This window comes from Schistocerca nitens, chromosome 2, assembly GCF_023898315.1.
Source record: "Schistocerca nitens isolate TAMUIC-IGC-003100 chromosome 2, iqSchNite1.1, whole genome shotgun sequence".
Lineage (NCBI taxonomy): Eukaryota > Metazoa > Arthropoda > Insecta > Orthoptera > Acrididae > Schistocerca > Schistocerca nitens.
The window spans coordinates 1083789408-1083804241 of record NC_064615.1 but is presented as its reverse complement, the minus strand read 5'-3'; the positions used below and the strand labels follow the sequence as shown (position 1 = coordinate 1083804241).

At 40.7% G+C, this 14834-nt stretch overlaps 1 protein-coding gene across 1 annotated transcript in view; it reads right to left on the bottom strand.

Moving 5' to 3' along the window:
* The window catches only part of LOC126237479 (gamma-tubulin complex component 5), a 134789-nt gene that overhangs the window by 71917 nt on the left and 48038 nt on the right, over positions 1-14834 (bottom strand). The window contains exons 7-8 of the mRNA XM_049947622.1: positions 2876-3008; positions 2554-2721 (exon numbers count right to left, since the gene is read on the bottom strand). Coding sequence (XP_049803579.1) covers positions 2554-2721; positions 2876-3008 — 301 coding nt within the window. The remainder of the gene's footprint in view (positions 1-2553; positions 2722-2875; positions 3009-14834) is intronic.

The window sequence follows — 14834 nt, the reverse complement described above, 5'->3', positions numbered from 1 at the left end:
TAACTTTAATCCATTAATGTTGAACGTAGCTCTTGTCTGTACATTCTTTACAATATCAATAGCAACTGATAATGGCGCCTTGCTAGGTCATAGCAAATGACGTAGCTGAAGGCTATGCTAACTATCGTCTTGGCAAATGAGAATGTATTTTGTCAGTGAACCAGCACTAGCAAAGTCGGTTGTACAACTGGGGCGAGTGCTAGGAAGTCTCTAGACCTGCCGTGTGGCGGCGCTCGTTCTGCAATCACTGATAGTGGCGACACGCGGGTCCGACGTATACTAACAGACCGCGGCTGATTTAAAGGCTACCACCTAGCAAGTGTGGTGTCTGGCAATGACACCACAATATGTACGTATGTTTTAGAAAAGGAAAATCATTCACCAGTGGTTGTTCTGCCCATTGCAACAATTATATCTGATAATCAAATTCTCAACCTCTCATCAGTGAATGGATTTCATTGTTTAGGAATGGACTTCAAAGTGCATGAAAATATCTTTGCTGTGTCCCTCCTGGCAATGATTTAAGGTTCAAATGGCTCTGAGCACTATGGGACACAACTGCTGTGGTTATCAGTCCCCTAGAACTTAGAACTACTTAAACCTAACTAACCTAAGGACATCACACACATCCATGCCCGAGGCAGGATTCGAACCTGCGACCGTAGCAGTCGCACGGCTCCGGACTGTGCGCCTAGAACCGCAAGACCACCGCGGCCGGCGCAGTGCTTTAAGGTTTACTGCCAGTATTATGTGGTGCCAGGTTGTAACAAGAGTACTACTATTGATAAATGCCGAAGAATGATTCAAAATTAGACCTGTTGTAACTCAACTCTGAAAGCCACATTATTACCTGTTTTGCTCTTCCAGTATCAACAGCAAGCTTTTTGTGCACTGCTTCAGCCCTCCAATGGTGATTTGCACTTTCATTCAGCTTTTTTTTTATTCCTTCAGCAGATTATACACTAACCATCTGCATGAAAAATTTGTTGCAATATGAACATACATGCAACCTTGGCATCCCAAATTTTAATTTAAAATCATTTCTGAAAATATTTTTGTACATGTTTTCACAAATATTTAGTTCTGAGCATTTATCCTGCATACAGACAAATTTTGCAGATGCTCAGATCTGAACTTAAATAACAACTAACATGTTTAAACCTTTCCTGCTTTGGAAACTTTTTTTTTTCTCCTTTCACTAAATCGGTCACACTCAAAGATTCTGAGAGGTGTGTTACAATGCTTTAATCTATTGATCAAAATTTGCACTTTGTGAGCTGTAATATGCAAAAGTTACATAACATCTTTGCAAGTGATATATAAGTGAACAATGACAGTGAGATACACACTCTTCTGTTGTTCATCTCCTCACATCTGCCATGTCAGTGAACTGAAAAACCAAAAATTTTGTCTGCTTGTCATAATCAAGTGAGGAAAATCTCCACAAGAGCTGCCCCTAACCGTCTGCTGATAAATCTCCACGAGAACTGACAATGGTAAATTCTTTCCTAGAAAATGACAAAATTCCATTCCTAATATTTTGAATGTCTCTCAAAAAAATTATGTTATTTCAGCTATGTTCGAATGCAAGCAAGGAAATACGTTCAGAACATCCGTTTCAACTAAGTAACAGTACTACTTCAGCATTCTGCAAATATTTCAGATACACCACCTTTTGCTACATGAATTATGAAAAACAGTGTTCCCCTCAGCCATCAGGTGGCAATTTTCCAGGAACAGGACTATTTTTCCTCGATATACATAGACATACACTACCCCCAGTTCCTTGTGATTACTATCCTTCCATTCATAAATGCTAACTTTATATTTCTTTCCTTTATTAAAATGCTTTTGCACTCTGCACATTACTACTACATTTGGTGTGTCACGCGTGATGCCTTCCCTTATAACACTGTTCGCCACAACAAGGAATTCTGTGGGTAGACAATGGTAAAAAGAATAATGCAAGGCAGAAACAAATTAATCAGCAGATGCAGGGCATCGAATACAACGTTATTCCTTCTCTAACTCACTTTGACAAAAATGCTGGTTGCAGAATTGTTAGGGAGGACAATTCAATTGATAAAGATCAAATTTCTTGCACCAAATAACAAATGTACAGCCTGTGTACTAGCGCAATGATAATTTTCCATGTACTTATTATCAGTTTATTTGAAATAAATATATTTTTTGTGATAATACTTATTAAAGTTTGTTTTATTATTTCCAAGCAATGTAAGACTATTTTTCAACCAACATACCTCCACAATTTAAATATGGAAATTACAACAATGTCTCATTCAATGAACTTCAATCATTATTTCCTATACACACCAACAATTTTTTTTTAAAGGTAATAAGTTTCAACCATTAAGAGACATAATGCCATAGTAATCCCTCGTGAAGCATAATTTCACACTGAAATGGAAAAGATTATTTGTCACTATCTTCTACTATAGTCAGTAAAAAACAACTAACGCTCACCCAGCACACTTTCCATGCATTTTAAGATAGATTTAAGTTTCATATTCTCTATCAGACATCTACAAATACCTTGTAATAATGAACTCCTGACGCCAATCTTCAAGATGGCCTTCAGTCAACCAAGTGCTAATAATACCAAAATATGGTCGGAAGCTTTTGAGAAATAATTTTAATATATGCCTCGACTCGTATACCTCAGTGGCAGATATTCCTGCTTCATAAAGAACTGACAGCAATCTGCAAAGAATATTAAGACACATTTAGTCCTTATGCTGCTAAAGATTTACAATTACTTTCAACTTCAGTTGGCAAAGACTGCAATCATATGTAAAGCTTATTTGTGACAGTCTTTCTGTTGTACCTTTTGTTCAACTTCAAGGATTATACTAACCGTGTGACTGCTAACCATTTCGGAGATTCTTTCCAGTCTTCAACGGCTAATACATGTGTATCATACACAACTTTTAGTTCTTTAAATTTTGGTCTCAATTCACAGATTAACTGGTATAGTGTGTTAATATCCTCTGTAAAAAAACAAATAAACAAAAATCATCAAAAAAACCTGTACTGTGGACAACATGGCGGCAAGCTAGTATGACATGGGCATACAAAAACTGCCACAGCATCTACAAAAATGCATCGCCAGAAATTGTGACTCGGTCTGGATGAACAGTATGATGCTGACAGAAGTGCATAACACACGACTTTGTGGCCAAAAACTGGAAACTGTGGGCTAGAGCCCATGACTGTGTCTTGTGGATGGCTCCCTGTAGGCACTGATCAGCAACACCAGTACTGGTGGAGCAGTACGAAATGCAGAAGTCGTCTGCATACAGAGAAGGTGAGGTGGACTGCCCTACAGCTGCTGCTAGACCATTAATGCTCACTAAAAATAGAGGTACACTCAATACAGAGCCATGCGGGACCCCATTCTCATGGATATGGGGGACTATGGGAGGCACCAACTTGGACACGGAAGGTACGAAGTGACAGGAAATTTTGGATAAAAATCTGGAGCAGGCCTCCGAGATCCCACTTGTATAATGTGGCAAGGAAATGGCGCCAGGTCGTGTCATATGCTTTTTGTAAATCAAAAAAGATGGCAACCAGGTGTTGGCATCTGGAAAAGACTGTTCAGATGGCAGACTCAAGGGACACAAGATTATCAGTGGTAGAGCGACACTGGCAGAAGCCGCCCTGACATGGAGCCAGTAGGCCACGTGACTCCAGGACCGAACCCAACCGCCGACACACCATATGTTCCAGCAGCTTACAAAGAATATTCGTGAGGCTGATGGGCCGATAGCTATCCACATCAAGTGGGGTTTTACCAGGTTTGAGCACCGGAATGATGGTGTTTTCCTGCCACTGTGATGGAAAGGTGCCATCGCACCAAATCCAGTTGAAGATGACAAGGAGGTGTTGCTTGTAGTTAGATGAGAGATGTTTAATCATCTGACTTAATGTAATAAAGACAATGTACAGAGGACACAATTGTAGAATCAGAATACCATTGGGGAACTCTGAATACTTCGAAATAAGACATGGACTTAAGCAAGGAAGTATTCTATCTCCTGCACTATTTAATGTTGTGATGGAGGGAATGAATACGGCAGTTAGGGGTATAGTGAAAGAAAAAGACAAAAAGAAGATTTTTGCAGATGATCTGGTAATATGGGGCGATAAAGAGGTATATGTACAGTTAGAACTTGATGCATGGAAGGAAATAATGAAAAGGTATGTATTAAAAATAAATAAAGATAAGAGTGAAGTAATCGTATTTGGAAGAGAGAAAGGGATCAACAGAAATATTACCTTGAATGGAGAACCCTTCAAAGTGGTAGAAAGTTACACTTATTTAGGGAGTGAAATATCTAGGGATGGAAGAATAACTCACGAAATTAATATGAGGTTACAGAAGGGAGGCAATTTCTACCAAACCATAAAACACCTGATTTGGAATAAGGAAGTTTCAGAAAAAGCAAAACTCCTTATGTATTAGAATTATTACTTCCCTATTGTGACTATGGTGGAGAAACATGGACAATGACAGAAAGGGCTGGAGCAGACTACAAGCAGGGGCACTGAAATTTCTCAGAGCAGTTAAGGGAAAAACAAGAATGGACAGAGTACAGAATGTAGAGATTAGAAAGGACCTTAAACAAGAAAGTATGAGAGAAGAAGAAAAAAAAAAGAGATTAAGATGGTATGGGCATGTTAAGAGGATGCATGGGCAGAGACTACCCAAACTTATGGAAGAACTAAAGATGGATGGGAAAAGACCCACAGGGCACCCAAGAACACAGTGGAAAATGGGAGTGAGAATATCTGTGGAAAGGAGAGGTGCGACCTGGCAACAAGTGTAGGAAGAAAAGTGGTGGAATGGACTGAGCCAGATGGAGAGGAATTGTCAGCACCCAGGCCCAGCAGTAGCTGGAGGATTCGGATATAGATAGACAGAAACAGCAGAGGGCCTGTAACATTACCCTGAGGAAAGCCAGATATCACTTCTATTTTACATGATTATTTTCCATCAATTACTGCATACTTGTGACCTTCCCGAAAGGAAATTTCAGACTCAGTCGCACAACTGAAGCAATAATTCACAGGCATGCAATTTGGTTAGAAGTCTCTTGTAAGGAACAGTGCCAAAAAGCTTCTGGAAATTGAGAAATATGGAATCAATTTCGATCCCCCGGCAATAGAACACATTACTTTGTGCAAATTAAGAGCTAGTTGTCTTTCACAAGAACAGTATTTCCTGAATCTGTGCTGATTGCGTGTCAATAGACCGTTACGTACACAGTAATTCAACATATTCGAACACAGTAGATGTTCTAAAGTCCTACTACAAACTGACGTTAGCGATATGGGTATGAGTGTGACCTGTACAGCTTTCCAGTCTCTTATTAAGGATCTTTCGCCAAGCAAGCTGTTGTAAATGATTGTTAAGTATAGGGCTACTGTATTACCATATTCTAGAAGGAAACTTACTGGTATCTACCTGGACCAGAAGACTTGCCTTTAGTAAGTGCTTTATGCTACTTCACTACACTGAGGATATCACCTAAGTTACTAACGTTGGCAGTTGTTCTTTATTCAAATTCTGCAATATTTACTTCCTCTTCTCTGTTGGAGAAATTTCTGAAACTACCTTTAATAACTCCACTTTTGTGGCACTGTCAAGACAGTTTTATTAATGCAGCAATTAAAAGCATCTAGTATTGAAGTCCTCTTCAAGTTTTGAGCTTCAGTAAAACATTACAAATCTTGGAAATTGTGTTCTTTTAAATTTGGCATGCTTGTTTTGTTGCTTCTGCAGCAGTGTTCCGACCTGTTTTGTGTACCATGAAAAATCAGCACAATCTTTTATTAATTTATTTGGTATAAATCTCTCTATTGCCTCAGACACCATGTCTTTCAATTTAAGCTACACTTACACAATTAGTTGGGAAGGAGTGGAGGCTCTTTCTTAGAAAGGCATCAAGTTATGCGTTTATTTTTGTTGGATTTGGACGTTATGGTATTCAGTCTCGCTACAATGTTCTTGTGGTCACTAATACCTGTTTCCATCATGATCCTCCCTATTTTCTCAGGATTATTTGCTGCTAAAAGGTCAAGTGTGTTTCTGCAACCATTTCCACTTCAAGTGGGCTCCTGAACTAACTGTGCAAAATAATTTTCAGAAAAAGTATTTAGTACAATTTGTGACAACGTTTCACATCTACCACTGCCTTTGAATATGTATTTTTGGCAACAAATCGAGAGCAGATTGAAGTCACCACCAATAACAGTTGTATGAGTGAGGTACCTATTTGTAATGAAACTGTAGTTCTCTTTCAACATTTCAGGGACTGTATCATCTGAGTCAGCGGGTCGGTAAAAGAAACTATTTTTTCTGGTTGTCAAGTATAGCCTCTACCCATACTAATTCACTGGAACTGTTTGCTTCAGTTTCCCTGCAAGTTAAACCACTTCTAACAGCAACAAAGACACTGCCACCAACTGTATTTAATCTATCCCTCCCAAACACGGTTAGATCCTTTGTAAAAGTTTCAGCTGAACTCTGGCTTTCACCTGCTTTTGGTACCTGTAATTATTTGAACTTCAGTGCTTTCTGTTAGCCCTTGGGTATCTGATTCTTTTCCAACAAAGCTATAACAATTTACAACTACAATATTCACTGTTGCTACATCTACCTCTTCCTGTATTCATCCTGTACCCTTTGAAACTGAAGCCCTTTCTGCACTTTCCTGAGACCCTCTAACCCTTAAAAATATATAGCCCCCACAACCCATGTAGCAGCCTCCCATGTGTAGTGGACACCTTATCTATTAAGCGGAACCCAAAACCCCACGCTATGGCTGAAGACGAGAAATCCACAACGTACACGGTTGTGGATCCATATGAGCCTCCGATCCAGACCCTCCTCTTGACTGTGTACCAAAAGTTCACAGTCAGTCCTGTTGATGATGCTACAGATAGTGAGCTGTGCCCTCATATCACAAGCAAGTCTGGCAGCTTTTACCACTTCAGCTAGCTGCCCAAAACCTGGGAGAATCTCTTCTGTTCCAAAGTGCCACGCATCGTCAGTACCAACATGAGCTACCACCTGTAATTGGCCACACACTGTGCTCTTCATAACATCCAGAAGCACTCACTCATTACACATCTGGAATTACTCTTCCCAGAATGCAAACAGAGTGCACTGGATTTATTTCCCTCCTTGGCAGCCATATCCCTAATGGGCTCCAATACGCACCTAACATTGGGGCTACCAGCCACAAGTTAATCCACCCTCTGAATGCCCAGATCCTGCAGGTCAAAAGGCTTCTCCTGAAACAAGATGAGCAACAGCATCTGGCTCAGGGATTTTGATAGCCACAGATATGGCCCAAACAGGGGAGCCCTTTGATTGGCCCTCCAGAAAGTATTTCAGTGCCTCCCACACCTTGAAAGAAACGGCCACTCGACCGCAGGTGAGGTGTCATCCTCAATGAGGACAATACTTGGGCAGTCACAGTAGTGGACCTATTGGGGAACACAAGAGATGTGCTGGATGTACCTCACATCCCCACATAGAGCACCCCGCAGCGATGCCCGCTGGCAACAGCCTCAAACTGTGTTATTGAAGGCAGCACCACCTGGGGGTGAGCGAAGGGTCATAAACCTAGCTTGCATCAGAACACAGCAGTCACAGATCCTATCCATAGTATAGTCAAAGGAACTGTAGAGCAAACTGATTTAGGATGTGGAATTCACAAATGAAACTCTGTGCTCTGAAACATTGCTGTGTAAATTGGAGCTTCTTATCAACTAATGAGATCTATAGCAGCAACTGACTACTCACATGAAAAAAAACATCTGATCGAAAACAAATGGCAGAAATATACACTACACAGTAGTTAGAATGCAAAACTCTTGCTACTAGCAACATAAACACAAAACAAATTTAAGATTTTAAACCGAAATGCACACAATACTTGGAAGTAAGTTGCTTCTTGTTGCTAGAACTTTGTTACAACTCACAAACAAAATGCTGGGCTCAGAACTGTTGCTAGCTGGGTGAGATGTGCTGACCAACATTAAGTCAAGCAATATATTATAACAGATTACTGTTCTAGACTTGAGCTGATCAGTCCCACTCTGTCAGATATATTAACACCCATTTTGGAAGATATACTGCAGATACGTTTATTTTGTTTTGTTTTGTTTTAGGGTGTAAAAACAACTAGGGTCAAATGCGCCCACATCAGAACTGTAGAGCACAAAGAAAGAAATAAAGGAATTAGAAATGACTACATGTTAAGCCCAATCAACAGACGAAAAGGCAGCTAAAAACTGGGACTTTGAGGAAGATCCATAAAATATGTCACAGAGCAATGCAGGTCCTGAACTGAAGCTTAAATGTCCTTTGCCATATTGCTACAATGGATAAAAAGTAAAACACGGTCAACAGCCCACGCATTGTTCACTAACACGACCAATAACTCAGACGGCAAACATAAATGAGAATGTAAGAGGTTAAAAAAAAGGCATTCTGCCAGGAAATGGCGAACTGTAGGAGGATGAGAGCAATGAGCACATAGTGGTGGGGGAGCACCACTTAACTAATGGCGATGTGTAAAAAGACAGTGCCCAATATGCAATCTAACTAAAGTGATCTCCTCGTGGCAAGAGCACCAAAAGAAGGTTGTCCAGGCCAGTGGGAGAGACTTAATTTCCCAGAGCTTGTTCCCATAAAGGGAGGACCAGTGGTGATGCCAAAGTGACACCACCTGCTGACTGACAGCAACACAGAGAACATCAGAGGGAATAGAATAGCTAATGGGCCAAGGTTCAAGGACTGCAGCCTTGGCAACAGCGTCAGTGGCCTCATTTCCTGTCACACCAACATGAGCAGGAACCCACATAAACATCACAGTGGCTCCATCAACAGTGAGCAAGTACAGACGCGTTGCACTAGGGGATGGAGGGTGTACAGCATGCAGAGGCTTTGAAGGGCACAGAGAGTCAGAACAAATGACAATTGAAAAGCCTGCGTCGCCAGACATACTGCATGGCCTGATACAGAGCAAAGAGCTCTGCTGTAAATACTGAGCAGTGTTCCAGAAGCCAATACTGAGAATCGTCAGTGCCAATGACAAAAGCACACCTGACACCACGGTCATTCTGAGAGCCATCAGTGTACACAAAGGTACTATCGTGAATTACCCTGTGAAAGTTGAGAAACTTATGGCGATACAGCAAATCTGGAGTAGCATTCTTAGGAAGTGAGTGAAGTCCAAGGTGAGCATAGGCTGGCACACAAAGCCGAGGTGGTGAAGAGCTCAGTTTCAGTTAGTGTGAAGTTCAGCCGCTATAGCAAGTGCCAAAAGTGGACTCCAGGAGATAACAGAGAAGAGGGATGCACCCCATACTGGTGATCAAAGATGTCATCGAAGGAGGCATAGAATGGGAGGCATATGGCAGAGAAAAGGCATGCGTATCTGCTGAGGAGAAAGTCGTGGCCTTATGACAGTGGTAGCTCGGCAGCTTCAGCATACAGACTCTCAACTGGACTAGTATAAACTGTGCCAGTGGCCAAACAGATGACATGATGGCGCATAGTATTGAGATGGCGTAAGAGGGATGGGGGATGGACGTACAGGTGCATAAACGAAACTCCCATCATTTTGTTTCAAACAGACAAGCAACTGATAAAAATGGAGGAGGATGGTCTGATTCACTCCCCAGGAAGTACCACTGAGGATACGTAAGACATTCAGGGACTGTACATGGTGGGTGGCCAGGTAAGACACTTGGGAGGACCAAGGAAGTTTCCTATAGAGCATGAGCCCAAGGAATTTCATAGTTTCAATGAACGGAAGAAGACAGTGGAAGAAACCAACTGCACTGCCAGAAATTGATAGAAATGGTTTTGTCAGTGGAAAAGAGAAAGCCATTGTCAATGATCCATGAGTAAAGATGATCGAGACATCGCTGAAGGTGTCGCTTGAGGAGAAAAGTCCATGGAGAGCAGCAATATATCGCAAAATCATCAACAAAAAGGGAGCCAGATATGCCTGGCGTGAGACAGACCATTATAGGGTTAACGGCCACAGCAAAGAGGACGACACTCAGGACGGAACACAGACACACTGTTTTCTTGGATAAAGGTGTCTGACAAGAATTAACATTTTTTGGATTTTTTCATTGTAAAATTATCAAGTTTCACCCTTCTAAGTGAATTTTAAGTGTGTTTCTTATCGCTACAAAGTTGACACACCGCGTAAACGGTTTTAGCGACTTGGTGTGTCACCTCTGACGGCGCCGCTCGCTGGCTACAAGCAGGGTATCTTTGCGGAATTAGACAGTGTCTTGTTTTCCAACTTTGGATGGCTTTATCTCTGTGACAAGTGACTGTTCATATTGGTAAACATAAACGCTATACCGTGTGTGTTGACTTGTTGAGTTTGCTTTTTTTTAGCTTCTCAATTTTGCATATCTGATGAATTTTGCTCGTACCTGTTTAACATATTTGGTTTCTGGATATCAATATGCCCCGTTTCAGCAATCAAGTGTTTAAGAAAAGGCACAATGAGTGGAAGAAGAAATCTTTTGTTGTTTCGAAGGGAGATGCTGCTCAGACTGCTTCACTAACTACTCCAAATGAATGTGATAGAACTTCTTCCAGCACAAAACTTTGTGACAGCAAAGAAAAATTTGAAAACTATGAAAGTGACAGTAATGATGTGAATGAAGTAATTACCATTTCCTTGCTCTCTAATATTTTGAAACAGTATTATGCCAAGTTTCCAAAGAAAGAGGACTGGAATTGAAAATAACTTCACACGTTGGTTTCACATGTAAAATGTTATTGAAGAGTCACAAATGTGCTGCAGAAGTTTTGTTTTCTAATTCTAACAGTATTCCTCATAGTGGTAATAGTGGAAAGAAGGTGTATGACATAAATGTTAGGCTACTGTATGGCCTGCATTGCATTGGCAATGGCAGTGCTGCAGGGACAATGTTATGTGGAATTATGAACTTGCCAAAACCACCAATCAAGTTTGGATTTTATAATGAATTGGTGGGATCTTCTGCTGAACATATTGCTCAAGCAGCAATGAAGAAAGCAGTTGAAGAAGCTGCGACATATAATGGGAATTGTAGAGATTTAACTGTTGCTTTAGATGGATCATGGCAACGTAGAAGTCATAAATCTCTAAATGGAGTTGAGAAAGCTACCAGTGGAGACTGTTGCAAAGTAATTGATGTTGCTATTCTCTCAAAACACTGTAGATGTAAGGGCAATACCAAGTACGAACATAGTGAAAGTTGTGAAGCAAATTTTCACAGCACGAGTGGAGTGATGGAAGTAGAGGGAGTGAAAGCAAGTTTTTCCAGATCACAGGAGTGGTATAATGTACGATACACTATCTAGGAGATGGTGATTCTAAGGGATATAAAGTTGTAGAGGAACTCAAATCTTATGGCAATGAAATTCACATTAAAAAATGGGTGTGCATTTGACATGTGCAGAAGCACATGGGGGCTCGCTTGTGCAAACTAAAGCAGACATTAGGATCCTAGAAGGTTAGTGATGATAAGGCCCTTGGACGAAGAGGAAGGTTGACAGATTAAGCAATTGATAGATTGCAGAGGTATTCTGGGTAAGCAATTAGGCAAAATACAAGAAGCATTGAGCATATGAGGAGAGCAGTATGGGCATTATTTTTCCATACTGCATTAACAAATGAGCACCCACAACATGCACTGTGCCCCACAGGTGATGACTCCTGGTGTAAGTACCAACCAGGAAAGGAATATGCCCATAAAAACAGTTTGCTAAATGTTGTAATTGATGTAATTAAGCCCATATTCAGATATTTATCACAGCCAAATTTATTGGAAAAGTGTTTACAAGGAAAAATACAAAATCCAAATGAAAGTGTAAATAATTTAATTTGGATTAGGATTCTCAAAAGAGTGTTTGTACAGATAAAAGCATTGCATTTTGGAGTGTATTATGCAGTGGCAACATACAATGAAGGAAACATTTATCAAATGTGATGTGCTGAAATGTCTAGGTTTCCAACAAGGACAACACCATTTCTACAATGCGCCTAATTGATGAAGAAAGACTAAGAGGTTCAGGAAGGAGAGACAAAAGCCTACAACATGCAGCAAAAGGGAAGAAAAGACCAGTGAAAAGGAAACTAACACTGGAAAAAGAAGAAGATTCTGTTAATCCATCATAATGGTGCAGGAAAGTATTAAAAAACTTTGGAAGCCATTTCCCGTAACTTTTAAAATTTTCATCTTTGAGGAACATTTTCTCAAAAACTGCTAACAGTATATCAATGAAATTTATACACAATATCGTTTACTTCTTTTCCTTCATTTTTATAACAAATTGTAAAACAATATTGTATAATTCAAGAGTTATAGAAGAAAAAGTGCAAAATTTTAGAGAAAAAAATAAGCATCTGTTTAAAAAAATTGTAGAACAAAAACCAATAAATATTTCTTAACATGGCATTATCACTTTGTAGAGAAATATTCACTGAACATGTAGTCCAAATTTCAGAGCAATATGTTTAATTGTTTTAGAAAAAATGTTCCTTCTATTTGCTAAAATTAACATGGAGGAGATGGATCGTTCCGCCTCCCCTTAAAATTTCCTGAAGGAAACTGGGCATGCGGCCATGGAAGCCTCACGTGTAAAGAGTACGGAGGATACCAGTCCTCAAGCAGGTGTCATAGGCTTTCTCCAAATCGAGAAACACGGCCAAAGACTGGTATTTCTGCAGAACCGTTCATGACATGGGTGGACAAAGTGACGAGATAGTCAACTGCAGAACAGCATGCTCGAAATCCACACTGTGCACTAGTTAGTAAATTGTAAGACTCGAGCCACCATATCAGCCATGCATGAATTATATACATTCCATTATCGTGCAAACACCTTGTGAGAGAAATGGTGTGATAACTAGAAGGAAGGTGTTTGTCCTTTCATGCTTAGGTATGGTATGACAATGGCTTCATGCCAGTGTCTGGGAAACTTGCCATGTGCGCAGATGCGATTGTACATATAAAGGAAAAAGTGCTTGCCCGCAAGAGAAAGGTTCTGCAACATCTCAACGTAAACATCATCTGGCCTTCGAGAGGAGGATCAGGATGAAGTGAGAGCATGATCTAGCTCCTCATAGTAAAGAAGAATTAGCACTCACGATTCTGAGAAGGAAAAGGAATAGCCTGAGCCTCCTCCACTTGTTTCCAACAGTGGAAGGCAGGGTAATAGTGGGAGGAGCTTGAAATCTTCGCAAAATAGCAGTGCAAGGGATTGGAGGAGGTAGAAGGGTCCACTATGACATCATCCACTATTGTCAGGCCAGAAATTTGGGAATGAAACTTGGGCCGACAGTTGTCGGAGATTGGCCCACATGACAAAAAAGTGAGTGGAACTGTTAAAAGAACTAGTAAAGGAAATCCAGCTAGCTTTTCTGCTGTCCCGAAGACAGCGATGACACTGTGCATCCAACTATTTGTAACAAATGCAGTTGGCCATTGTAGGATGATTAAAAACACACTGAGCACATCTCCACAGGAAAACTGCATTGTGGCATGCCTCAGTCAACCAAAGGACCGGGATATGATGCAGTAAAGAGGATGTGCACGGAATGGAACGTTCTGTAGTAATAAGGACAACTTTTGTAAGATATGCTACCTGGTCATCACAACTGGGGAAATTGTGTTAGTTGAAGGTCACCACAGAGGAGTAAAGCCTCCAGTTGGCCTTAGAAAGCTGCCATTTGGGTGTGCACATAGATGGGGTGCAAGTCAGCAATCAAACAGCACACAGGAAATGGTCGCTCGAATGTGTGTCAAAGAAGCCTAGAGGGTAATGTCCATTCGACAGCAAGTTCATTATAGATATAGAACAAGAGCTCGGATTATGAAATAATGGGGTAGGAGATCAGTCACACCTTTTCAAAGGAATCATCCCAGCATTTCACTGGAGCAATTCAGTTTTGCTTACTAGACCAATGTCAGGTAACAAATGCAGGTGATCATATTAGTTGCTAATCCCCATGAACCATGGACCTTGCAGTCTGTAGGGTGGCTGGCTATCTGTTGAGAGGCAAGATACATGTGTGATTCTTGAAGATAGGCAGCAGGGGCAACAGTCTGAATGACTGACTGATCTGGCCTTGTAACATTAACCAGAGTGGCCTTCCTGTGCCGGTACTGCGAATGGGTGAAGGCAAAGGGAAACTACAACCATAATTTTTCCCAAGGACATGCGGCTGTACTGTATGGTTAAATGATGATGGCACCCTCTTGGGTAAAATACTCTGGAGGTAAAATAGTCCTCCATTCCAATCTCCAGGCGAGGAATACTAAGGGGGATGTCATCAGGAGAAACAAAACGCACCTATGGATCGGAATGTGGAATATTAGATCCTTCATTGGTCAGGTAGGTTAGGAAATTTAAAAAGGGAAATGGGTAGGTTGAAGTTGGATATAGTGGCAATCAGTGAAGCTTGATGGACTTCTGGTCAGGTGACTATAGGTCTATAAGCATAAAGTCAAACAGGGGTAATGCAGGAAGGGATTAATAATGAATAAGAAAATAGGAATGCACATAGCTAATATGAACAGCAGTGAGCACATTGCCACGTTCAAGACAGACACAAAGCCCACACCTATCACAATAGTACAAGTTTACATGGAACTAGTCACACAGATAATTACGAGATTGAAGAAATGTATGAGGAGATATAAGAAATTATTGAGATAGCTGAAGGAGACAAAAATTTAATTATAATGGGGGACTGGAATTCGACAGTAGAAAATGGAAGAGA